The 26,306-nt window shown below is 45.5% G+C and overlaps 1 protein-coding gene across 1 annotated transcript in view; it reads left to right on the plus strand.

The window, feature by feature from the left end:
- Window positions 1-3,044: 3,044 nt before the first annotated feature.
- Window positions 3,045-26,306, plus strand: part of LOC137095073 (AT-rich interactive domain-containing protein 1A-like) — a 238,101-nt gene continuing 214,839 nt past the window's right edge. The window contains exon 1 of the mRNA XM_067461282.1: window positions 3,045-4,296. Within this exon, the coding sequence (XP_067317383.1) occupies window positions 3,079-4,296 (1,218 nt within the window). The 5' untranslated portion in view covers window positions 3,045-3,078. The remainder of the gene's footprint in view (window positions 4,297-26,306) is intronic.

Consider the following 26,306-nt stretch of genomic DNA (forward strand, 5'->3'; position numbering starts at 1 on the left):
AGTCGCCTACGGGCTGAGATAGAGCGGTATACAAATAAAGTAAGTAAGTAAATAAATAAATATTGTTCATACTTTCTTCCAGTTTGGGACTCCAGGTTTACAGGAGATAAAAATAGATACAGCTATTTTTTTTTAACATTATGCAAAAGTTGAAAATATAAGTATGATAAAATAAAATACAGGCCATTAGAAGGAAGAACAACAAATATAGAAAACACAGTACATGAAAGGTCTTTTTCCTGTCCAATCAGCCCTCAAAAACCTGATGAAACAAAAGGATCTTCACTTGTCTGCTAAAAGATAGCAAGGAAGATACCCAGCAATACTAAAATATTAATTATAATACTACATATAAAATCTAATGGCAATACTGCTTTATTATTGTATATTTTATATTTTAAGTTATATTGTAATGTTTTAATTGTGAGCTGCTTTGAGTCTCCGCATGGAGAGAAAAAATAGGATATAAAATAAATAAATAAATAACACCTACAATTCCAAAACACCAGGAGGGCTAAAGTTTGCTCATGCCTGATCTACACTGTAGAATTAATGCAGTTTGACACCACTTTGACTGCTACAAAATCCTGGGATTAGCAGTTCCCAGCAAAGGAGGCTCAAGACAACAAATCCCATTATTTATTGAGCCGCGGAAGAGGTACTGAACTGCATTCATTGTAGAAGCAGCCCAAGGCCTTGTCAAACTACAACTCCCAGGGATCCACAGCCTTGAGCTATGGAAATTAAAGTGCTACTGAACCACATTAATTTCTCAGTCCAGATGCACCCCCTAGTTTCATCTCCCATCATCTTCAGAGTGTTTTGGGGATGAAAGGAGTTGCAATCCATCACCTTTGGAAAGCTCAAGGAATCACTCTGCACATGCTCAGAGGTGCCCAGCAATTCAAAGAACCTTTGCCCACAAAACCTCTCCTCTTGCAGGCCTCAGGCTCCAATCTCAGGCTCCTGTCTCTCACCTTTTCTCTTCCAAACAATCACCTTTTCTCCTCGGCTGTAAATAAAGCTTTTGGTCACTTTTGCTGGCCCTGGAGAGTGGGGGTGGGGGGGTGGGGTGCCAGGGCGAGGGCAGCTACTCCTTGGCTTCCCCCTCCCCTGAAGAACCATGTGACACAAACTTAAAGTTAGTATGGGGCTGGGAGCCTGCAGAGCCATAGCATAGAAAGGGGGAGAGGGGAGAAAGAGCGAGAGAGAGAGAGAGAGAGAGAGAGAGAGAGCAGTCTGTCTCCCTGCTGCTCCTCCACCTCTCTCCTTCTCTCTCTGCCTCTCTTTTGCTGCTGCTCCTGCCTTGCTGCTTCCTCCGAGATGTTGCAGCATGGAGAATCCAAAAAAGAAGGGCACTGCTGCAGAGTGAAGGAACAAAGTAAATCTGAACTGTTGTTTACCTCTTTTTGTTTCTTTCCCCTCACCTCCTAATGTGCACCCCCATCCCTCCTTTCCTTCCATTGCAAGTTTCCCTTTGAAAGAGGAGGAAGCTGCCTGGTGCAGCACTTCTTGGGGGGAGGGGGACTCACCCTTCTCCACACCCCATAGTTTGAGGACCCCTGATGTAAAGGATAGTGAGGGGGAAGCAGGCCTGCGGGGATGAGGGCTTTTCCTCCAGCTCCTGAAAGGACAGCCTCCATGGGAGCCTGCTTGACATGTGCACTGGCTGCTGGCTGTGCACGTGCACTCCTCCCCTCCCCTGAGGCTTACAGTTGAACGTTTAAGGGGGGAGGGAGGGAGAAGTGTTTTGGGGTTTTTTTTGTGAGTGAAGAACATACATTGGATTGTTAGGTGTATCGTGCCCAAATTTGATGGCAATTTCCCCAGTGGTTTTTAAGTTCTGTGAATACCACAAACGAACATTACATTTTTATTTATATAGATTTGCTTGAATCAAACAGCAGACTGTTGGTGTAAAAAAACAAATGGGATAATTAATGATTTTGCCACAGTGCATGTCATGAACCACAATACCAAGCATATATAGTATACCAGGCATGGGCCAACTTGGGCCCCCCTTCCAGGGGTTTTGGACTCCCACCATTCCTAACACGCTCAGACCCTTTCCTTTTCCTCCTCGGAAGGGGGGGGGGAAAGTTGGCCCATGCCTGTTGTATACACAAGTCAACTTTAGTCGGTCCATAGCCGAATGAGCATTGGAAGTATGCTTAGAAGTGCAAACTTGAAGTTCCTACTCGAGGAATGAGGGTACCGACTTTTTAAAGGTCGTTCCAAGTGGTTGGCATGAACCTTCCGGCCAAAACGTGGTCCTGGGGAATCCTCGCTGTAAGTTTTGCGCTCCACCGGCGTCCCTTCTGTTTTGTCAGCAGCGAAGCTTTCTTTTGTGGCTTCGGCGAGATTGAGCTGAGCTCCCTTCCCCCTTCTTTTCCCCGCGTCCCGCTTCCGCCGGCGATCCGGTCCGGGTTTTGCGGGTGACCGAGCTAGATTTTGCCTTGCTTTTCCAGCCTCGCCGTCCAGGGCCTGGCAGCTCCTCCTTTGTGAGCTGGGGGAGGGGAAAAGCAGGTTTCAGTCCGGGGCCGGGAATCCAGTCCGGGTTTGGCAGGTTGCCGCGGCGCTGGGTAAAAATGGCAGTGCTGAGCCTCGTGTCGGAGTGAGCAGGACTCGGCGAGCGGGAGTCGGAAGCCGCCGCCGCCGCCGACAATCGGCTCGCTTTCGGCCCCGAACTCCGGCCCGGATCTGAGGACGGGGGCGAGGGTCCTCCCGGCTCGCTCCCGGCGTAGCCCCTTCCCTTCCTCCTCCTCTTCTCCCAGGCCGGGAGCCTCGTCCTGCCCCCTCCCCCTCCCCCTCCCCCCTTTCTTCCTTCCTTCCTTCGCCGGCTGCAACTGAGCGAGAGGCAGAGTGGGGCCAGGCCCCTCGCACCCGCGTCCAGACCGCCTCGCCGCCGGAGGAGGAATGAGAGCGATTCGTCCCGAGGAAGAAGCCGCCGCCGCCTGAACGCGAAGGAGGGAGAGGAGGAGAGGAGCGGTGAGGCCTGGTGCCGGCCGGCCGGCCGGCCAGGCGGGAGTCGCTCGGGGGCGGAGGCGGAGGGGACTGGCCGGGTGGGAAGGGGGCATCATGGCCGCGCAGGTGGCCCCCGCCGCCGCCAGCACCTTGGGCGCCCCGGCCCCGTCCGAGCTCAAGAAAATCGAGGCGGTGGCGGCGGCGGCGCAACAGCAGCAGGACTGCTCCTCGGAAGAGGCGGGGGGCGAGGCGACGGTGGCGGAGCGCGGCGGAGAGAAGCAGCAGCAGCCGCTTTCGGAAAGTGACGGTCCCTCGGGGAAAGAGCTGTCGGACGTGGCGGAGAGCAATGGCGGGGGACGGGCGGCGGGGCCCGAGCCCGACCTGAAGAACACCAACGGGAACCCGGGCCCCAGGCCCGCCAACGCCGCCCTGAACAATAACCTCCCGGAGCCGCCCGGCGATGGCGTGCCAAATAGTAGTAGTAGTAGCAGCAGCAGCAACGACGGGGTGGGGACACCGCCCCAGCAGCAGCAACAGCCGCCCCCAGCTCCCCACCCGTCCGCCTTGGCCCCTCCGGCCTACGGCTTCGGGCAACAGCAGCCCTACGGGGGACGAAGCGCCCAGGCCACCGCCGCCGCTGCTGCTTTCCACCAACATGGCGGACAACAAAGCCCCGGCATGGCAGCGCTGCAGAGCGGGGGCCTGGAGCAGCCCTACCCGGGGTCCGCGGGGGCCCCTCCGTCCGGGCCGCCCCAGAACTCCCACGGCGGAGGCGGGGGCAGCGCGGAGCACGGCTTCGCTAACCACCAGTACAACTCGTACTACTCGGGGCCTGGGCGCAGCGCCGGCGCCTACCAGCAGACGGGGGCCTCCCCGCAGACCTATGCCCTGAGCTCTCCCCGCGGGAACGCGCAGGGCCCCGCGCAAGCCGGGCACAAACCGCCGCCCTCGGCCTTCCAGCAGCAGCAGCGCTTCGTGGGCATGGGGCCCTCGGCGGTCGGGGGCGCGGGAGGAGGAGGAGGCGCCTCCCCGCAGCCCACCTCCACCCCGACGCTCAACCAGCTACTCACCTCGCCCAGCTCGGCCCGGGGCTACCCGGGCTACCCAGGGGCCGACTACGGGAGCGGGGCCCAGGACGCAGGAGCAGTGGCCAACAAGGCGTCGGCGGCAACAGCGGCGGACTTGGCCTCGGCCTCCCCGTACGGCGGGGGCGCGGGACAGGGCTGGGCCACGGCAGCCGGCCCCGGAGCCCCGCCGAGGAGCCACCACGCACCCATGAGCCCCGGGAGCAGCGGCGCCGGAGCCGGGCAGGCGCTCGTCAGGAGCCAGCAGGTAAAAAGGAGGGGCGAGGGGCCCTCGGGGCGGGGCTGAGGGGCCCCTCGGGGTGCGGGGCTGAGGGGGGCTTCGCAGGCAAGCCGTGCTGGGGAGCTGCCATTGTCTGCCTCCTTCCTTTGCCTCTCTAAAATGGCTGCCTCCCTGCCTTCCCTTCCTCTCCCAGCCCTCCTTTGTGTGAGCTCCCTAAGTAAGAGCGAACAGGCTGCTCGTTCCCGGCTCCCTTTCCTGTCTGCAAGTTTCCAAGGAGGCTCCCAGGAGGGGCAAAGACGGCTCTGCTGCCTCTTCTCGGGGGGGGGGGGGGGAGAGGGGTTGGGGTATCCCGAAGGGCCCCGTGTGGCTGGGTTGGGAGGGAAGGGGCCCTCGGCCTGGCCGGCGTTGCAAGGGGTGTGCCGAGCCCTTGGGCGGCCCGGTTCCCCTGCCTCCCCCCCCCCCCCCGCTTCTTCCTTCTTTCCCGGGGTGGGTCGCGGGGAGCCTTCGGTGGGACGCCCTGCTCTAACACCCTCGCCTTGCCCAGGCTGGCTGGAGCCATTTTCTGAGCAGGCTTTTTTCGAGAGCCTGGCGCCTTGGGCTCCCTCTTGGAAGTGCGGGTAAACAGTTCAGTGATTGGAGTAGTAAAGTGCAGATTGCTTTGGTTTGGGATTTGAATTATGGAGGTAAAATCCTTCTGTCAAAGCCAGGAGACAGTTGGTCTTAGGTTGACATCCTATCTGTGATCTGATTGGCTCCCCATCTCCTGCTCTTGGCCATTTATAATTGCCTCTGATGTAATGGTACAACAATCCTGATGAGCTCATAAACTTTTACACTCTGCTTTTATGACAAGCCATAACCCAGAGCATCACTGCCACTTTTGGGGACCTCCTTTGTTTTTGTATTTTTTTTTAAAAAAATCCCACATCTGAAATTAGCTGTGACCTTGAGGAGGTTCAGCAGGAGCAGATCCACAGACGGTCTGCCCTGGGTGCATTGTGCCTGAAACAAAAGAAGCAGAGATGGCATTTTTTGTCGCACCTTGGATTTTTTTTTTTACTAGTAAAGCCTGATGCAGCCTAGAGTGGGTTCTGAGGGGTCGAAAGCAACAATGACATTTTTTTTTCTGTTTAACCAGTTAGTGTTGTTTTGGTTTTTGTAATTTATCCTGGCGTATCACCGATTTCTCTCAAGTTTGTCTATTTCTTTCCAGCATTATTTGACCCTGCATTTTGAAACTGGAGCTGCGCAACCAGATATAGGATAAATATAATAATTTATTTTTTTAAACTTGGTTGCTGTGAGTTTTCTGGACTGTATGGCCATGTTCTCAGAAGCATTCTCTCCTGATGTTTCGCCTACATCTATGGCAGGCATCTTCCAAGGTTGTGAGGTCTCTTGGAAACTAGGAAAATGGGGTTTATATATCTGTGGGATTATGTCCAGGGTGGGAGAAAGAATTCTTTGTCTGCTGAGGCAAGTGTGAATGTTGCAATTGGCCACCTTGATTAGCATTGAATGGCTTAGCAGTTTCAAGGTCTGGCTTCTGTGCTGCCTGAACACCCCATTTTATGGCTGAAGGCAATTAAATGGGAGAAGTATTTGGTCAACTTTAGATTCAGTTTGCAGTGCTGATTCAGAAAATTGCATTGGATAGACCACATCATGTCTAGTTTCTGATACAGAACATAGGTCATGGTCAGTTACAAGGAAGGAATGGCAGGCGGTGCAAAAGGTGTGGAAATAAAAAAAAGAAATAAAGAGGAAAGAGGTTCGCAGACCAAATTTTCATCCTCATAGTCCACTGGTGGTCCGTGGCCCACAGGTTAAGAACCACTGATCTAGAACTTGTTGTGCTTCAGTATTTCAATGTATCCTCTCTCTAAAAGCTGGACATCACAGTATTGGCTTTATTCAGTCATCTAACTGAATCACAGGGTGCATTTACACTGTGGAATTATTGCAGTTTGACAACTTTTTAATTTCCATGACTTAATGCTATGGAATCTACCAGAGTGCTGGTTCCTTATCAAACTTCAAATCCCATGATTCCAGAGCATTAGCCATTGGCAGTTTAAATGGTATCAAACAGCATTAATTTGACAGTGCAGATAGCCCCATAGTGACTGTATTCTGGATCAAGGCAATTTCCTTCAATTTCTGTTTCCATGCTCACTTTAGTTTGATATCTGCAATGCTATCCTTGTGCCCAGCACTATAGAGTAACAATAAGAGTGGCCTCTGCCCCAAGGAGTTTGCAATTATAGCTTGGAAAGTGGGAAGGGATGTGAAGAAATAGTAAGATAATGACTTTGAGAGTTAGTTTTCAGAATCTTTCAGCCTTTTTCTCAACATACGACAGGATGCACCATTATCTGTGTGTGGAGGTGAGCCTTATGTCATATGACTTAGCACTATTTTCACCTTGCCAGGTCAGCTAGGTTAGGGTACACCCCATAGGAACCACTATCTGGTTGATTGATGTTTAGTTCAGTCCCTTGTTACTCTCTTAAGTATAAAAAAATGCTCAGTAGACAACATGATCACTGGAACTTCAAGAACAGACTAATTTCATAAAGCATCATCTGTCTTACGTTGCAAAGTAGCTTTGGATAGCACAGGGAAGAGTAACACCCCTGTGACATGGTAATACTTATGTATTACTTACATATGATGTCCAGTGATTTTTCTTTTAGAAGTGGACAAGGTAAATCAAGAAAATAATTTGAGATTCCTAGAGGCAGAACTAGAGTTTTATCTGCCTTGTGTTACTTCAGCTCTACTAAAGCTTCTGACTTAAGAAAAGTCAGTTATTGAACTTATATTGACAAAATATAAACAAAATATAAAACCATTGTTTTACAGAATTAGACAAGGCAAGTTATTTTGACCCTGTGATTGTTCGATTCAGTACTTTAGTTGGAACTAAGAAAGGACACATGCCTTTAAAAAAATTTTTTTATTTGGAATATGTGCTCCCTAGAGTGGAGCATGATAGAAAATTGGTAAAGCATTATATTATTTTTTAAAAACAATAATGAAAGACATCAGTATACATGGAAAGTGGGGGAACAATAAAAAACAGGTTGAGTTGTGAGAACTTAGAGAGGGGGAAAATAAAGTAGGAAAAGATAGGGGGAGGGGGAGAATGGGGATACTTTTTATTGGGTATTACAGACTTTGACACAGACAATAATACAAATAAGGTATTTTTTTATTTGATTACAGCAAATAAAAGAAGTACCCACGATAGAAGAGTGGTTATTAAAATCTCTAGATATTATGAATATGGACTTACTAACACAGAGGATGTTACAAAATAAAACTAAAATAAAGGAAACAAACTGGGATAATATTTTAAATTTTCTTGAAAAGGAAAACAAAGAAATAGACATCTTAACAATGAAACAATATGATTAAAATAAAAAAAACAATACTTAAAAGACCTGTGCCCTCAAGTCGTGAAGAAACGAAGACAGACAGTCTCAACCAAGAAGAATATGCTTTGACCTGGGAAACCTGGAAGTACGCTATTCTGCTCAGAAAGGACATATGTCTTTAACTTGGTGAATTATTTGACTAGTGACAAAGTTATTTTATGGAAAGTTAGGTAATTTATCCAGCACCTATAATTATATATGGGACATACTGTAGGTTTGGAGAATTGCATTGAATGGGCATTTCTCTTGACATTTTATAGCACGTATTGTTTGTATGCATGAGTTTAATTTCCTGGACACATTTGAAATTCCATATGCTACATTCAGATTTAACATTAAAACTATGCATTGTACAAATCTTTTTTGAGAAAGTTTACTGAAAGATGTTTGACTACCTTATGCCTTCTTTTATGCAAGTATTGAAGACTGTTTATTCAGTTTAAAACTTCATTATATGGCAGTGTATTATGCGAGGTTTCTTAATCAAGTTATGTAGTGGTGGTGCAGCGGATTAACCTGCTGTGCTGTGGAACTTGCTGACCAAAAGGTTGGTGGTTCAAATCTGGGGAGCGGGGTGAGCTGTTGTTAGGCCCAGCTTCTGCCAACCTAGCAGTTCCAAAACATGAAAATGTGAGATCAATAGGTACCGCTTCTGCAGGAAGGTAGTGGCACGCCATGCAGTCATTCTGGCCCCATGACCTTGAAGGTATGTAAAGTCAATGCTGGCTCTTTGGCTTAGAAATGGAGATGAGCACCACCCCACCACCACCCCAGTCAGACACAACTAGACTTAATTTCAGGAGAAACCTTTACCTTTACTAGAGGGGTCTGTGTTTCAGTGGGTATTGTTTTGTATTAATATTCAGGACATAATAATGTGTATTACTTTTTACTTTTTTTCTTTGTGGTAAACTAGCTTTGTCTGTCTGCAAGAAAAAGTGGGTTATACATTTAATTCAGACCACGATTTGATGTTACTTGGGAATAGATCACATACCACTGAACTAGGACAGTCGGTTCCTGTGAATTAATTTGAAGCTGGTTCACAAATCAGCATTTGCTTATTGTGGCTTGTTATGTCTGAAGTCATAAACCACAGCTCTGATTCCAGGCTGTTATTTATAGAAATGGAAGTTACATTTGGAGCTTAGGAAATGATGTCCAAGTTGTTGGAAGAATAATGTAGATTGGTAGTTCTAAAGCATGGTTTTCCTGGGCTGTATCAGGAAGTTCAAGCCTTGTGATATGGTGTTATCAGCAAAACTATGGTTTGGCATGGTCACCAATAGGAATCACAGTGGCTACTTTTTGAATCAGTTTATACATTGAAAGTTGACATTTCTTTTAAAGCTGCATAGGAAGGTTTCATTAAGAAACTGATTTTTTTAAATCATGCAAATATAGATAAACTGGTTCCTTTAACCATCAGGGGACTATTGTTCTTGGCCAGTTTAAAATTTCATAGGTCTGTTTTCCATTCTGAATTAGGTTTTTTCACCATAAGACTAAAAAATAGCAAAATCTGAATGTTGTCCTGCAAGTTCCAGTTTACAGGTACTGTTGGCTGTTTTGTCCCTCTTTTGCTAATTTATACTCTTATTCTTGTAATATAATATTATGCCAGGATTCTTAATCAAGTTACGTACTGAGGAGCCAATAGGATTGCTACTTTATGAATCATTTCTCATCAGAAACTCCTGCCAATTTTCAAAACTAATCAGTCTCTTTCTACTGTCATTTCAATCTGTCCCTCTGTCATCTCTTTAAAAGTGTAATATTCAGAGATAATACTGTAATAGTTCATTCATAAATTGTGCCATGCAGGGAGAGAGAACTCTGGCATCAGGCATTTTTAAATGTGATAGGAAAGTGGAGAAACGTGTATTTTAAAGCTTCTTGGATCCAAGTTTTAAAAATAGGCTCATTCCAACTACAGTTCTGATTATGGCTTGAAAGATGTTCAATTGTTAGGTTCAAGATGCTTTAAAAGAGTATTTCATATCATAGTTGGCTCTGAGGTTTCTGATCAAAAAGTGACCTCTGAGGTTAAAGCTGATCTTGGTTGCTCCTTCGGATTTTAAAAATCTGTAGTTCCTTAATGAAAATATAATTATGCTAATAACATTGAAAAATAATTTTGTAGTTCTTGATTGAAAATTTTAATAAAGTTATATTAGTTCTGGTAGAATACTTAAGTATCCATATGTGGTAGCAGGAGTGGTTCTGGTTCTAACCATGGTCAAAAATTTGGGGACTTGGGAACAGCATTGTAGATCTAGGGCATTGATTCTCAACCTTCCTAATGTCGCGACCCCTTAATTCAGTTCCTCTTGTTGTGCTGACCCTCAACCATAACACTATTTTTGTTGCTACTTCATAACTGTAATTTTGCTACTGTTATGAATCATAATGTAAATATCTAATATGTGGGATATATTTTCATGCACTGGACCAAATTTGGAAGAAATACCTGATATACCCAAATTTGAATACTGGTTGGAGGGGGTGGGTGGGATTGGTTTTGTCAATTGGGAGTTGTAGTTGCTGGGATTTATAGTTAAGCTACAGTTAAAGGGTGTTTTCCCACCTGTCTTGAAGGGATGTCTCCCCCCAGCCTCGTGTTCTCTCCCTCACCTGCACCTGCACATTACACTGCCATGCGCCGAGCGCGCCTGCTCTCCCCTCCCCCTCTTGGAGTCTCAGAAACAGCCCTCCCTTTGGCTGAGAGGTTGGCCAATCACCGTCTGTTTCTAAAAAGAGAAGGACAGGTGGAGAGATTTTCAGCCTTCTCTGCCAAAGCGGTTGTTAAGACCATCAGAAATATGTGTTTTCAGATGGTCTTTGGTGACCCCTCTGAAACCCCCTTGCGACCTCTCAGGGTTCCCGACCCGCAGGTTGAGAAATGCTGGTCAAGGGCATGAAAGAGTATGGAATTCCAAGCAGGAATATATTTTCTGTTCTTAGATTGTGAACTTCACTCTGAATGTTTAAGAGAGGGTATTTCCAGGGAAAGTTCTATACACTGGAAGATTTATTTCAAGGCAGTTGATGTACTACAAATTACTGGAACTAGGATACCTACGGTAGTTAAGCTAGTGACATTTAAAAAGTGAAAAATACATTACCTCTTTGCCACACCTAAAGAAGTCTTTCAAACTCTGAGTTTAATCTTTGTTGAATTAGGATGAATGTACAAGGTTGCCTAATTATCATACTTCGTCAGTTCTGTGTTCCCATTTAAGGTTTTCATTGATGGTTGGAATGCTTCAAGACCTGTGTTATGCATCCTCCAGTGTCTGGGAGTTTTTGCTGATTTTGTATTATCAGAAGCCAGATCATACTGCTACTTCACAATCTTCTCAATTAAAATCACTTACGCTGACTTGAGAGATGTTTTTAATAGGTTCACTTACTGTTATTTAATCCCATTCTATATCTGTTTGGTGAGTGAGCCTGTCTTCTTGTTTGAGTAGAATAAAACATAGTTCTTTGATAATTTTTTTCTTTTTCTTTTTTTTTGGATCTGTTCTTGCCTGTCCCCCCCCCCCCCCCCCCCAATGTTTTACTTTAAGAGCAGGAGGTAGTCTTCAATACCATCTGACACCATTCTGTGTACCGAAGTCATTATGTTTATTGTATTTATTTTCAAATCTAATAGGAAAGAAGTTTAGGGATTGAGAAACAGAATCTTATGTTTATTTCTGCATAATGAATTGAGCATGAATGGCCAGTTTAGGACCCATCTTCATACCTTTGTTTTTGTTTTTTAGATATCTCTTGCCTTTCTTACAGTGTATATACCACATTCATGAAATGATTTGCATAAGACATTGCACTCATTTAAGACGACAGTTAAAATTACATAGAGGCAACAAGTAAACAGAAAAGTAGTATGAGAAAACAGTTGGATCTCAATGCACATACAAGTGCACACAAGTTATGCCACATATGCACGAATCTATTATTTCAAATTAACTTTCTAAAAGCAATGCAATCCCATCCAGAAAACAAGATGAATATCATCTTAATGCTTTTCCTGTATTTTTATTGCAAGGTTGATGCAGTGGTGGGAGATGGTTAAAAGTAAAATGAAATAGCTGCCCATGTTCTGTGCTGCTTTGCTGTTTTAAAATTGATATTGTGGATGATTTGAGGATCTTTATTGTATTGTTTATGTATCTCTTTCCTTTATGTCTTGAGCTTTAGATGTCAGTATGGATCCTTGTGTAGCCAAAACTGTCTCATCTAAATAAATAGAAGCAAGAGGTATCTTGCTTGTGGAAATCCAAGTTTTTGTAAAAGGACCAAAATGGTCAAGGGCGGGTCCCTGAAGTGATGGATTAAGCATCCTTAGTAGCCATAGACGGTTGTTTTTTGGCTGAACATACTGAAAGTCAAGTTGGAGGGAGAAATTTAATGGTGCATCCTGGGGAAAAATGCTGATTAACTGCAGCCCTCAGCAAAAACATGCTACCACTGGGTGCAGATTCTCCTTCTACGTACACTGGTCAATTTTGTGTAAGCTTCAAAGTACCTGGTAGGTATGTACGTTGTTTATTGAGCAAATGGCCATCTAAGTTCAATACTAGTGCATAATGCTAATGAAGCCATTAGGTTTAGCTTGTAGATATTAATGTATGGGTCGATCAATTTTTTACATCCCCTTCCCTATTCTGAGGATGATATAATGATCACCACTTAATTGTTTTGTGTTCAAATCACAAACCGAAATTTTAAGCAATAACCTTTGTATAAATAACCTTTGTTATTGCAATAGCCTTCGTACAATTGAACGAAACAGGACTCTTCACCATTAGAGAACTGCATAGTCAGTCATCAGATAGCATTTGTATAGAAATGTTGGGTTGCTTTTTGACAAGGAAAGCTTTGTCTGGATTAATAGTTTTTATATTTTGTTCCTCTTGCATACTACTTACACATAAAGAGAACCTGGAAACCCTGAGGTTTTAACTTGCCCAGAGTGGTTGTGTTAGTCTGTACAACAACTGGAGAGAAACATTGGGTCTTTGAGTTTTAAGTTTTGTGCCTTAACTACAAGGTAATTTTTCCACCTCTTCAAGGCAGTACTCCTTTCTTTCTTTCTGCTCTGTCTTTAAAGTAATAGTGCCCAAACTTGCCTTGTGAGGCACGCAAGGGGGAAGAATAAGCACCAGCAGGACTGGAATAGGAAGAACTGCTTCTCTCAGGATTAATGTATTGCTTGTTACAAAAAGGCCTAGTGATTTGCCCATGTGATATAATTAGGTATAGGTTGTGGAGGGACTCATATTTCTCTGCGCACCTGGACTTGCATGTCTCGACATTTCTCAGCAGTTGAATGATGAAACTTTGGTGAAGAGCACAGCATTGCTTCAAGAGGAATCAAATACCTTTGTATTTCCAAGACCAAAATTATGTATAATATCCTAGAAGGAAATTGACAATATGTTTACTTTTCTAGTATTCACATGACTCAGGGTCCTAGTTGAACTATTTCTTCAGAGACATATTTCCCCCAAAATTGAATTCATTCCCTTTTGTTCTGGCTTCTGGAAAGTCTGTATTTATGTATTTATTGACAAGTTGCATGATATTACTTTAATTAGTTGGTCCTCTGAAAATCCAAAGGAAGTTCTAATCAGTAGTGATTTGCTGAAATGTTTATGGGAGCTTCTGTTATATATTGGGTAGATCTCTCTTCTTGGGCAACTTGGATGTAGATGTTTGTTCACAAAGCATAGTAATAATCAGTTATTTATGTAATGTCTCCCTGAGTGAGATTGGTATTCAACAGTAGTACTGCATGCTAAACAAATGTTGGGCAACCTTTTTTTGGTACATACTTTGCACATACCATGCTTCTTTCATAACTCCATGTTGACTCTTCCAGTCATATTGACTCTCCCAGTCTACAGACCTAGGAGGCCTTCTGGACTGGAAGCAATGAAACAACAGATGGGATGTTCTTGTATGACTTTTACGGAGTGACCACTGTCTTGAAAAAACAAAGTGCTTCAAACTTTCCACCAGTGAAAGACTTTCCAGTGAAAGTAAATTAGAGTCTAATTCTTGTAGCTGCCCTGTTGAGTACTTTCTTTACTGTGTAGAATTTCTTAAATGTTCATATGACAGTATTTTAACTTTTAGGAAAATAGGATGTGTGTTGAATAATTCTCCATGATTTGTGTCAAAACTGCACTAAGATAACAATTTGAAGTTAATAATATCGCCTATTGCAATACACAAATTTCTGACTTAGTCTTGGTATACCCAGCATTCAGATTAAATGTGAGCATTTACTAGAGGACTAAAGCTGCAGTACTAAACATACCAGAATTACTGGTATGTTTACTTACCAGTACTTATGGACTACTTTACTTATTTATACTTTCCTATAAGAAAGCAGGCATGGTGTAGTAGTTTAGGTCAGTGGTTCTCAATCTCTAGGTCCCCAGGTGTTTTGACCTACAGCTCCCAGAAATCACAGCCAATTTACCAGCTGTTAGGATTTCTGGAAGCTGAAGGCCAAAACATGTGGGGACTCACAGGTTGAGAACCATCGGTTTAGGTGATAAAGTAAAACTCCAGGAGATAGATTCACCTTTCTTCCCAGTCATGGAAATTCACAGGGAAGACAATAATAAATTCACACTGAACACATCTTGCTGAGAAGACTCCATGATAGGTTTGCCATATGTGTGTTGCCTGTTGACAATGGCATCCTCATGAACTTCATAGGATTTCCTTGGGCGCGGATACCCAGAGGTACTTTTCCTGGCTCTTTCTTCTGAAATAGACCCTACAAAATATTTTCTGGTTCTTTAGTCTGAAATAGAACTTATAAATTGGAAATGACTTGAAAACAATCACAAACTATCATGTAAATACACAAATAGTGTTCAGAAACAAAGTGACAGTGCATTACTGGGTAGAATAGTGGTTCCCTGTGGATGAGGAGTCAATATATATGTTGGTAAGAACTGTAAATTTACAACTTGCCCACATATGTAGAGGGATAAAAATAGATACTGAAATCACTACTTCAGTGGAATAAATTGGGCGGAGAGAGTATGGAGATGGGATGGATCTCAGTGGCCTCTTGGTATGGCATTTTGTATTTCAAAATGCCAACATATGGCATCATATGGCATTTTGTATTTAAAAGGGGACCTGCACAAATGTTGCATTCTGAGGTGTTTTTACTTAGTGTTACAAGCACTGTATTGTCAACTGAACTTTTCTTAGGGCCCTTTTACACAGTTGTATAAAATCCAGATTATCTACTTTGAACTGGATTATATGGCAGTGTAGACTCAGATAATCCAGTTTAAAGCAGATAATATTATCTGCTTTGACAATCTGTATTATATGGCAGTGTAGACAGGGCCTTAGTATTAAATGCTACTCTTCCCTGGTCCTCTGTCATTCTCTCTTTTACATTGGCATTCTGTGGCCACTGAATACACTTGGTTCTTACCAGACTTTTGGGAAGGAAAGCTTTAGGGTTTTTTTTTTTCCTGGAGGTTGGGATAAATTTCATGAGTTTCTTCAAGTCACCTGTGTAGATGATGCCATCTTGGCTAGGCAACTAATGAAACAAATTACTGAAATCTCATTTAAAGTGCATTGGAATAAACTTCGCTTTATTTAAATACTTAACCTAAAAAAGCAAATACTCAATTTCTCTTGATTTGGTGTGGTATGAAAGCAATTGTAGAGCGAAGAAGGTTACTTAGGCGATTCCTCGCTTTCCGAGGATGATAGTCTTCCAATATTCTTGTGGGTCCGTATGTGGCTGTGGAGCCCTATTCTTGCTCTGCATCTTCTTCCGCAGTGAGGGCATTGGTTTCCAGGTGGAAGGCGGTCTCAGCCGGGGTTGGCTTGACGCGCCTTCCTCTTGGCACATTTCTCTTTTTCACCCTCCACTCATGCCTCCTCAAATTCTGCAGCACTGCTGGTCACAGCTGACCTCCAGCTGGAGCGGTCAAGGGCCAGGGCTTCCCAGTTCTCAGTGTCTATGCCAGAGTTTTTAAGAGCCCATCTTTAAATCTCTTTTCCTGTCCTCCAACATTCCGTTTTCCGTTCTTGAGTTCGGAGTAGAGCAGCTGCTTTGGGAGACGGTGGTCGGGCATCCGGACAACATGGCCGGTCCAGCGGAGTTGGTGGCGGAGGACCATCGCTTCAATGCTGGTGGTCTTTGCTTCTTCCAGGACGCTGACATTTGTCCGCTTGTCTTCCCAAGAGATTTGCAGGATTTTCTGGAGGCAGCGCTGATGGAATTGTTCCAGGAGTTGCATGTGACGTCTGTAGACAGTCCACGTCTCACAGGCATAGAGCAGGGTTGGGAGGACAATAGCTTTATAAACAAGCACCTTGGTATCCCTACGGATGTCCCGGTCCTCAAACACTCTCTGCTTCAGTCGGAAAAATGCTGCGCTTGCAGAGCTCAGGCGGTGTTGTATTTCGGCGTCGATGTTGACTTTGGTGGAGAGGTGGCTGCCAAGGTAGCGGAAATGATCAACATTTTCTAATGTTACACCATTAAGCTGTATCACTGGCATTGGAGAGGGGGTGGCTGGTGACTGCTGGAAAAGCACCTTGGTTTTTTCAATGTTCAATGACAAGCCGAGCTTCTCGTGTGATTCTGCGAAGGTGTTTAGAGTGGCTTGTAGATCTTCTTCTGAATGCGCACAAACGTTGTCATCAGCATACTGGAGTTCTATAACATGTTGTTATGACCTTGGTTTTGGCTTTCAGTCTGCTGAGGTTGAATAGCTTGCCATCTGTCCAATAGATGATTTCCACTCAGGTGGGAAGTTTCCCATCAACAAGGTGAAGTATCATAGCGATGAAGATGGAGAATAAAGTTGGGGCAATAACGCATCCCTGTTTGACACCTGATTCCACCTTAAATGGGTCACTTTGGGAGCCATGCTGTCCAAGACTGTTGCCATCATGTCATCGTGGAGGAGCCGCAGGATGTTCATAAATTTGCTTGGGCACCCGATTTTTTGGAGGATGGTCCAGAGAGCGCTGCGGTTCACTGTGTCAAATGCCTTTGCAAGGTCGATGAATGCCATGTACAGAGGTTGATTTTGTTCTCTGCATTTTTCTTGGAGCTGTCATGCAGTGAAGATCATGTCCACGGTTCCTCTGGAGGGGCGGAAGCCGTTCTGGGATTCTGGGAGGGTGTCTTCTGAGAGGGGCAGAAGGCGGTTTGCAAGGATTCTTGCGAGGATTTTCCCAGCGGAGGTTAGAAGGGAGATACCTCGATAGTTTCCGCAGTCTATTCTTTCCCCTTTTTTGAAGAGGGTGATGATAGTGGCATCCTTGATGTCTGCTGGTGTTTTCTCGGTCACCGACACTTTTTCTATGAGCTGGTGGAGTTGGTGTGTCAGCTCGGGTCCTCCCTCTTTAAAGATTTCAGCAGGGATCCCATCCGGTCCACTGGCTTTGCTATTCTTTTGTTGGCTGATGCCATTGCTGACTTCTTCCAGACTAGGCGGTGCTGCAAGCTCATCCCTGGTTTGTTGTTGTGGGATTTGTGAGAGGACCTCTTCGGTTCAGGAGGCTTTGGTAATGTTCTTTCCAACGTAGTGCAATTGAGTTTTGGTCCTTCAGGAGTTTGTTTCCTCTGATGAGAGTAGAGGCTGTATGCCATGGTTTCTTGGTCCATAGATGACCTTTGTGGCTTTGAAGAATCCCTGAGCATCATGAGTATCTGCCAGGTGTTGGATTTCTTCAGCCTTCTTTGTCCACCAGATGTTCTTGAGTTCTCTTGTCCTTCTTTGGACTTCAGCTTTTGCACTGGCGTAAATCTTTTTCTTAGCAGCACAGTTGATGTCTCTCTGCCATGTTTGGAAGGCTTTCCTTTTCTTGTCAATGAGCTGTTGGATCTCAATGTCATTTTCATCAAACCAATCTTGATGTTTCTTGGTTTGATACCCTATAGTTTCTTCGCAGGCTGTGATGATGGAGGTCTTCAGTTTGTTCCAATGTTCCTCAACATTTTCAGGGTGTTCTGTGGGTAGATGGTTCTTGAGTGCTGTTTGGAGATGGGCTCGTCTCGAGGGCTCCTGAAGGGCTTGGGTGTTCATTTTGCGCCTTGTCTTTCTTCCTTGGAGCCTGCGCTTGGGGGCAATCTTGAGAGCCATCGTTGATCGGATTAGCCTGTGGTCAGTTCAGCAGTCGTCAGCACCTGTCATGGCTCTTGTGAGGAGCACCTCACGGCGGTCTCTGGCACGTGTGATTACATAGTCTAAGAGGTGCCAATGCTTTGACCGGGGGTGCTTCCATGATGTCTTGAACTTGTTTTTCTGGCGGAAGAGCGTGTTGGTGATGACAAGGTTGTGTTCCGCACATTTGATGAGAAGCAGGATGCCGTTTGAGTTGCTGTTTCCAACCCCGTCTTTTCCAATGGTCCCTGGTCACAGGTCGAAGTCTCGCCCGACTCTTGCATTGAAGTCCCTCAGGAGGATGATTTTGTCCTCCTTAGGTATCCCTGATAGGACGGTGTCCAGCTGACAGTAGAATTTCTCCTTGATGTCTTCATCAGCATCTAGTGTTGGTGCATAGGCACTTATGATGGTTGCCCGTTGGTTTTTGGCAAGATCAATTCGGAGGGTTGAGAGTCGTTCGTTGATGCCAGTGGGTGCTTCGGACAGATGTTTCACCAGATCATTCCTGATAGCAAAGCCAACTCCGTGCAGTCTTTGGTCTTCTTCAGGCTGTCCCTTCCAGAAGAAGGTGTAGCCTCCTTTTTCTTCCTTCAGCTGTCCCTCTCCTGCTCTCCGGGTCTCTTGAAGGGCTGCTATGTCGATGTTAAAGCGTCCCAGCTCCCTTGCAATGATGGCAGTTCTACGTTCAGGACATTCGCTGTCACTGTTGTCCATCAGTGTCTGTACATTCCATGTACCGAAGTTCATATTTCTTTTTTGGCCGCAGGGTGGTGACCCCACTGGACGCGGCAGTCCAGTCAGGGATAAGTGAGGCAGACTATGTTCAGGGCACCTTTTCTAGCCCCCTCCCCATGTGGGGTGAGCAGAGTGGGTCCTCAATAGGGCTGCTCAGTCGCGGATACAGCTGCCGAACTACTCAACTGCCTCGGACCTTGAGGTAGAACGACTGAGTCCGTACCCACCGCCCATGTGCCAGTCTGTGACTAGGGGCTTCCAGATTTCACAGTCCTGCCCCCGTCGCCACTCGCTGATCGCCATGGGACTTTTGTTGGTTTGTTTTTATTTTCTTTGGAAGACGCCTGTGCGTGGGTTTTTTTAATGTGTGGAGGTCAGTGAACAACTGATCAACACACAGTCTTCACAGAGTGAGGTTCCACTGGTGATGTAGTTTAACACAATGACCGTGGCTTCTCAGTCTGCTGTAGCCTTCTTCCGCCTTCGCAGCTGTTGTAACATGTGCCATGTTATCCTCCACCTGCTCCGCCGTTGAGGTCTTTGGGTCTTCGGACTGTGCTTGGTCTGGGACCTTCCCTGCAGCCACTCCTGGGAGTGCACGACTCCAGTTGTTGTGCCTACAGGTTCATCGGAAAACGCAAGCCCCCTCACCACGACAAGGTGACAATCCATCGAGGGGAAGAAGGTATCGCTTGGATGATACATCTTTAAGTTGACTGTAGAACAAAGAAAGTATAGAATGTATTGCTCATTCTCCTTGGACTCTCCTAATTCCAGCTACTGTGGTTATTCATAACACAGATACTTGCATGTCTTCAAGATGTTTCTGATTTATGTTAGCCCTGAGGCAAATCTTTTACACAGTTTTCTGAACACATTTTGTTCAGAGGAGCTTTGCTTTTGTCTTCCTGTGAGGCTGAGAGAGTATGACTTGCCCAGGGACACCCATTGGATATTTATTTATTTATTTAAAGCATTTATATTCTGCCATTCTCACCTCAAAGCGGACTCTGGTGAAGCACAACATATATATGGCAAACATTCAATGCTGGAAAATAAAATAAACTATAAATATACACAAACACTAAAATTAGTTATATCCACTTTAAAATCAATTGTTTAAAATCACCTCAAATCAGCCATACCGGACCTGGTCAACAGGGTAGAGTTTCCTGTTGTTGTCTTATTGCACTGTCCCACAGCTAAGGTCCCACAGCCAAGTTTTTGCCATCTTGCTGAAGGACAGGAGGGATGGGTCTGATCTAATCTTGCCAGGAGTAAGTTCCATAGACGAGGAGCAATCATTAAGAAGGCCCGCTATCTCTTCCCTGCCAATCGCACCTGTGATGGGACTGAGAGCAGGGCCTTCCTGGAAGATCTTAAATCTCCACAGTGGTTCATAGGGGGAGATACGTTTGGACAGGTAAGCTGGGCCGGGGCCATTTAGGGTTTTATAGGCCGAAGCCAGCACTTTTAATTGTCCTCGGTAGCAAACTGGCAGCCAGTGGAGCTGACGCAACATGAGATGTCAGTTGGTCAAGAGCAAATTCGAGCATTGGTCTCCTGAATCCCAACACTTGGTCTCAAAATTTGTAAAATAGACTCTATATACAGTAACATAAATGGGCTGGCAGAACACAGTAGAATAAACAAAAATGTTGGATAAAAAAGGAGGGATTAAGGAAAAGCATATTAAACATCAAATTATGTTATGATTTTACAAATTAAGCACCGAAACATCATGTCTTACAACAAATCAACAGAAAAAGCAGTTCAATGCACAGCAATGTTATGTAGTAATTACCGTATTTACTAATTTAGCACCAAAACATCGCAGTGTATCAAAACAGCTGTGGATCTGGGTGGGAGACAGCCTGTGTTGGATTATATAGAACACTAGCCATCCCCTGCCACGCATTGCTGTGGCCCACATGAGAGTTCTGTGTGGGAGGTTTGAGCCAATTCTATCGTTGGTGGGGTTCAGAATGCTCTTTGATTGAAGGTGAACTATAAATCCCAGTAACTACAACTCCCAAATGTCAAGATTCTGTTTCTTCCAAACTCCACCCGTGTTCACATTTGAACATTTTGTGTATTTGTGTAGAGTTTGGTCCAGATCCATCATTGTTTGAGTCCTCGGTGATCTCTGGATGTAAGTGAAAGAGGGGGGAGCGTGCCTTGCACAGCCCGGGGGGTTGAGAGAGAGAGAGAGAGAGAGAGAGGCAACCTCCTCTCTCTCCTCCTCCTGGCTCTTCCCATTGCCTTTGCAAAGGTGGGCACTTCCAAGGCTTCCAGCCCCCACCAAGCTTCTGAGGCAGGAGAGAGACTGAAGGGACCCACATAGAGGAAGAGGAGGAGGCATAAACACAGGCAGCAGTAGGAGACGGAACCCAGCCTCAGAGCCCGTCACAGCCGTTTCCATTGCAACTTGGTAGGGATGGTGAAGCCAAGCAAAGCAGGAAGAAGCCAGGAGCTGGGGGGGGGGGGGGGGAGTGCCCGACCGATGAGGTCTGTCTGCTCCTATCATGGAAGGAGGACAGTTGGGAAGGTAGCATAGAATATCTATAGTCCGACAATTTGTCCACGAAACAAAACACACAATAGCATATCCACACTGTGTGTGTGTGTATAGGTTAAAGCTAAAGGTTTCCCCCTGACATTAAATCCAGTTGTGTCCAACTCTGGGACTCATCTCCATTTTTTAGCTGAAGAGCTGGCGTTGTCCGTAGACACCTCGAAGGTCATGTGGCCACTGGCATGACTATAGAGCGCCCTTACCTTTCTGCCAGAGTGGTACCTATTGCTCTACTCACATTTGCATGTTTTTGAACTGCTATATGAATTGAAAATCATTCTATCTATCTATCTTTTACAACTTGACAACTTACACATACACAGTGAGTGCATATGGGTGTGTGGAGTTATGAAAATATAGTGGAATTAATGCACATGCAAGATCATCCCCACAATAACCCCTCAAGATATGCACTCCAGCAGAGCCACTTATTTCCCGTGTGACTGTGTGTATTTGAGGGGAGAGTTGAGGAAATATAGTAAAATTAGCTTCCATATAGGTATCCTCCACAACTTCCTTTCAACACAGACATTACCATATTATCCACACCCATATGTGTATGCATGTGTGTGTGTGTGTGCATGCACTACATCTCCCCCCAAAGAAAGAAGGAGACAAAGAGGGAGGGAAGGTTGGCCACAGCAACGCATGGCGGGTACAGCTAGGCTATATAAATAAAAATGTAATGTTCATTTTTGGGATGAACATAACTCAAAAACCACTGGACCAATTGACACCAAATTTGGACACAATGCACTTAACAACCCAATGTATGTCCTTCACTAAAAAAAAATGATTTTGTCATTTGGGAGTTGTAGTCACTGGGATTTATAGTTCACCTACACTCAAAGAGCATTTTGAACCCCACCAATGATGGAATTGAACCAAACTTGGCACACAGTTCTCCCATGACCAGCAGAAAATACTAGATGGGTTTGGTGGGAAGTGTCCTTTGGTTTTAGAGTTGTAGTTCCCATGCTTCCTTTTTTCTTTCCTCCCTTCTTCCTTTCTCTCTTTCCTCCGTCGCCACAGCAGGCAAGGAGGAAGAGGAGGAAGGTGAAGAGGAAGGGGTCATGGCGGCCATGGAGATTGTCTGGGAAGTTCAAGGGGAAGGAGCGAGGGAGAGAAGGAAAGAGGCAGGAGAAGGAGGAATGAGAAGGAAAGGAAGCTGCTGGAAGGGAGGAAGGAGGAGGGCTTGCAAGCCTTGCGGGGAGATTCCTCCCCCCCCCCTCACGCACACAACCGTCAGGGCAAAATGCCTCTTTTGCGCCTGCTTGCCCCACCTTTAAAAGAAAAAGCAAAGGGCAAGGGGAAGGCGAAGTTGTGTATATGTGTGTGGCCATGTGTGTGGGATAGGCTCCCGAGTAGGCTGCCGTGAGAGAAGAAGCTCCCTGCCGCGGTGAGGGAGGGAGCTCGGTGCTGCCTGCTGAGCCAGTTCTGCTTGTATGGCCGTGCGTGCGCACGCTCTTGGCTCTCAGTGCTGTAACAGCCACTCTTCCTTTGTGTGGATTTTTGGGGTTTCTGCTGTTTCTTTGGGGCAGATTTTGAGTGAAGGACATACATTGGGTGGTTAGGTGTATCGTGTCCAAATTTGGTGTCAATTCCCCCAGTGGTTTTTGAGTTCTGTGAATACCACAAACGAACATTACATTTTTATTTATATAGATTGGATGAACAAAGGTTGGATAAGTGAGACTTTACTGTATGTAGATGCCATGCTAAGAAAAGAAACAACATTTGAAGTACATTCCAGAGCCAGCTGTATTTTCTTCAGGCCATTGGCTTAAGTACATGGCAATTTTAAAACACTTCATATGCTTGCTTGTTTGCTTTCCACATGTCACCACACAATTAATCTATGGCTGAAATCTTTAGGGAGCCGGCACATTGTAATGCTATGCTGGTATAACTCTGTGGGATCAAAAAGGAAACCAAGACATTTAGAGTAGATGAAGGTAGAGCTGTGCCTGTGCAGCTGTGGTATAAATCAAGGGATTGCTTGTACAAGGTGGTGAAGATAATTAGTGGGTGTCTCCACAGTGTAGAATTAATGCAGTTTGACACCACTTTTAGCTGTCATGGCTCAATGCTATGGAATCCTGGGAGTTTCAGTTTGAAGAGGCACCAACACACTTCGGCAGAGGATTAGGACCCTGTGATACTAGAAATCTCACAATTCCATGGTCTTGAGCCATAATAGTTATAGTGATGTCAAATTGCATTAATTCTACAGTGTAGATCAGTGTAGATCTCAAACTAAGGCCTGAGGGCTGGATATGGCCCTCCAAGGTCATTTACCCGACCCTTGATCAGGGCCAGGTAAATGACTTGAAAGCACACAGCAACAACAACAATACTATCTCATCAGTGAACAGCAGGTCCACACTTCCCATTGAAATACTAATAAGTTTATATTCGTTAAAATTGTTCTTAATTTTAATTATTGTACTGTTTTAAAGTATTTTTTGCACTACCAATATGGTATGTGCATTCATGCTTTTTTCAAATTATAATCCGGCCCTCCCAACAGTTTGAGGGACTGTGACCTAGCCCTCTGTTTAAAAAGTTCGAGGACCCCTAGTGTAGATGAAACCTATAAAAGATTAACAATATAGTTTCAGCTTCTGTAGACAAAAGCGGGATGTACTAGAAGGGCAGAATTGCTGTTAGGTATGTATCACACACAGTCTGTGACCAGTAAGAAGGAAGTTTTGCCATGGGGAAGGGGGATGCTGGGTACTTTACTTAGGCGATCCCTCGTTGGACGAGTAAGATGGTCTTCCATTATGGATTTCCTTGTGGGTCCATATGTGGCTGTGGAGCCCTATTCTTGCTCTGCATCTTCTTCCACAGTGAGGGCATTGGTTTCCAGGTGGAAGGCGGTCCCGGTCGGGGTTGGCTTGACGCGCCTTCCTCCTGGCACGTTTCTCTCTTTCACCCTCCACTCGTGCCTCCTCAAATTCTGCAGTACTGCTGGTCACAGCTGACCTCCAGCTGGAGCGCTCAAGGGCCAGGGCTTCCCAGTTCTCAGTGTCTATGCCAGAGTTTTTAAGGTTGGCTTTGAGCCCATCTTTAAATCTCTTTTCCTGTCCACCAACGTTACGTTTTCCGTTCTTAAGTTCGGAGTAGAGCAACTGCTTTGGGAGACGGTGGTCAGGCATCCGGACAACGTGGCCGGCCCAGCGGAGTTGATGTTGGAGGACCATTGCTTCAATGCTGGTGGTCTTTGCTTCTTCCAGCACACTGACATTTGTCCGCTTGTCTTCCCAGGAGATTTGCAGGATTTTCCGGAGGCAGCGCTGATGGAAACGTTCCAGGAGCTGCATGTGACGTCTGTAGACAGTCCACGTCTCACAGGCATATAGCAGGGTTGGGAGGACAATAGCTTTATAAACAAGCACCTTGGTATCCCTACGGATGTCCCGGTCCTCAAACACTCTCTGCTTCATTCTGGAAAATGCTGCACTTGCAGAGCTCAGGCGGTGTTGTATTTCGGCGTCGATGTTGACTTTGGTGGAGAGGTGGCTGCCAAGGTAGCAGAAATGGTCCACATTTTCTAATATGACACCATTAAGCTGTATTACTGGCATTGGAGAGGGATTGGCTGGTGACTGCTGGAACAGCACCTTCGTTTTCTCAATGTTCAGTGACAGGCCGAGCTTCTCATATGCTTCTGCGAAGGTGTTTAGAGTGGCTTGTAGATCTTCTTCTGAATGCGCACAGATGATATTGTCATCAGCATACTGGAGTTCTATAACAGCTGTTGTTGTAACCTTGGTTTTGGCTTTCAGTCTGCTGAAGTTGAATAGCTTGCCATCTGTCCGATAGATTATTTCCACTCCGGTGGGAAGCTTCCCGTCAACAAGGTGAAGTATCATAGCGATGAAGATGGAGAATAGAGTTGGGGCAATAACACATCCCTGTTTGACACCTGATTCCACCTTAAATGGGTCACTTTGGGAGCCACTGCTGTCCAAAACTGTTGCCATCATGTCATCGTGGAGGAGCCGCAGGATGTTCACGAATTTGTTTGGGCACCCGATTTTGTGGAGGATGGTCCAGAGAGCGCTGCGATTCACTGTGTCGAATGCCTTTGCAAGGTCGATGAATGCCATGTACAGAGGTTGGTTTTGTTCTCTGCATTTTTCTTGGAGCTGTCTTGCAGTGAAAATCATGTCCACAGTTCCTCTGGAGGGGCGGAAGCCATTCTGGGATTCTGGGAGGGTGTCTTCTGAGAGGGGCAGAAGGCGGTTTGCAAGGATTCTTGCGAGGATTTTCCCAGTGGAGGTTAGAAGGGAGATACCTCGATAGTTTCCGGAGTCTGTTCTTTCCCCTTTTTTGAAGAGGGTGATGATGGTGGCGTCCTTGAAATCTGCTGGGATTTTCTTGGTCACCCACACTTTTTCTAGGAGCTGGTGGAGTTGGTGTGTCAGCTCAGGTCCTCCCTCTTTAAGGATTTCAGCAGGGATCCCATCTGGTCCACTGGCTTTGTTATTCTTCTGTTGGCTGATGGCATTGCTGACTTCTTCCAAACTAGGCAGTGCTGCAAGCTCATCCCTGGTTTGTTGTTGCGGGATTTGTGAGAGGACCTCTTCGGCCACATTGGAGCTGCGGTTCAGGAGGCTTTGGTAGTGTTCTTTCCAACGTAGTGCAATTGAGTTTTGGTCCTTCAGGAGTTTGGTTCCATCTGATGAGCGTAGAGGCTGTATCCCATGGTTTCTTGGTCCATAGATCACCTTTGTGGCTTTGAAGAATCCCTGAGCATCATGGGTATCTGCCAGGTGTTGGATTTCTTCAGCCTTCTTTGTCCACCAGATGTTCTTGAGTTCTCTTGTCCTTCTTTGGACCTCAGCTTTTGCACTGGCATAGATCTTTTTCTTAGCAGCACAGTTGATGTCTCTTTGCCATGCTTGGAAGGCTTTCCTTTTCTTGTCAATTAGCTGTTGGATCTCGATGTCATTTTCATCAAACCAGTCTTGATGTTTCTTGGCTTGGTATCCAATAGTTTCTTCGCAGGCTGTGATGATGGAGGTCTTCAGTTTGTTCCAATGTTCCTCGACATTTTCGGGGTGTACTGTGGGTAGATGGTCCTTGAGTGCTGTTTGGAGA

The sequence above is a fragment of the Anolis sagrei genome, chromosome Y (assembly GCF_037176765.1).
Source record: "Anolis sagrei isolate rAnoSag1 chromosome Y, rAnoSag1.mat, whole genome shotgun sequence".
Classification (NCBI taxonomy): Eukaryota; Metazoa; Chordata; class Lepidosauria; order Squamata; family Dactyloidae; genus Anolis; species Anolis sagrei.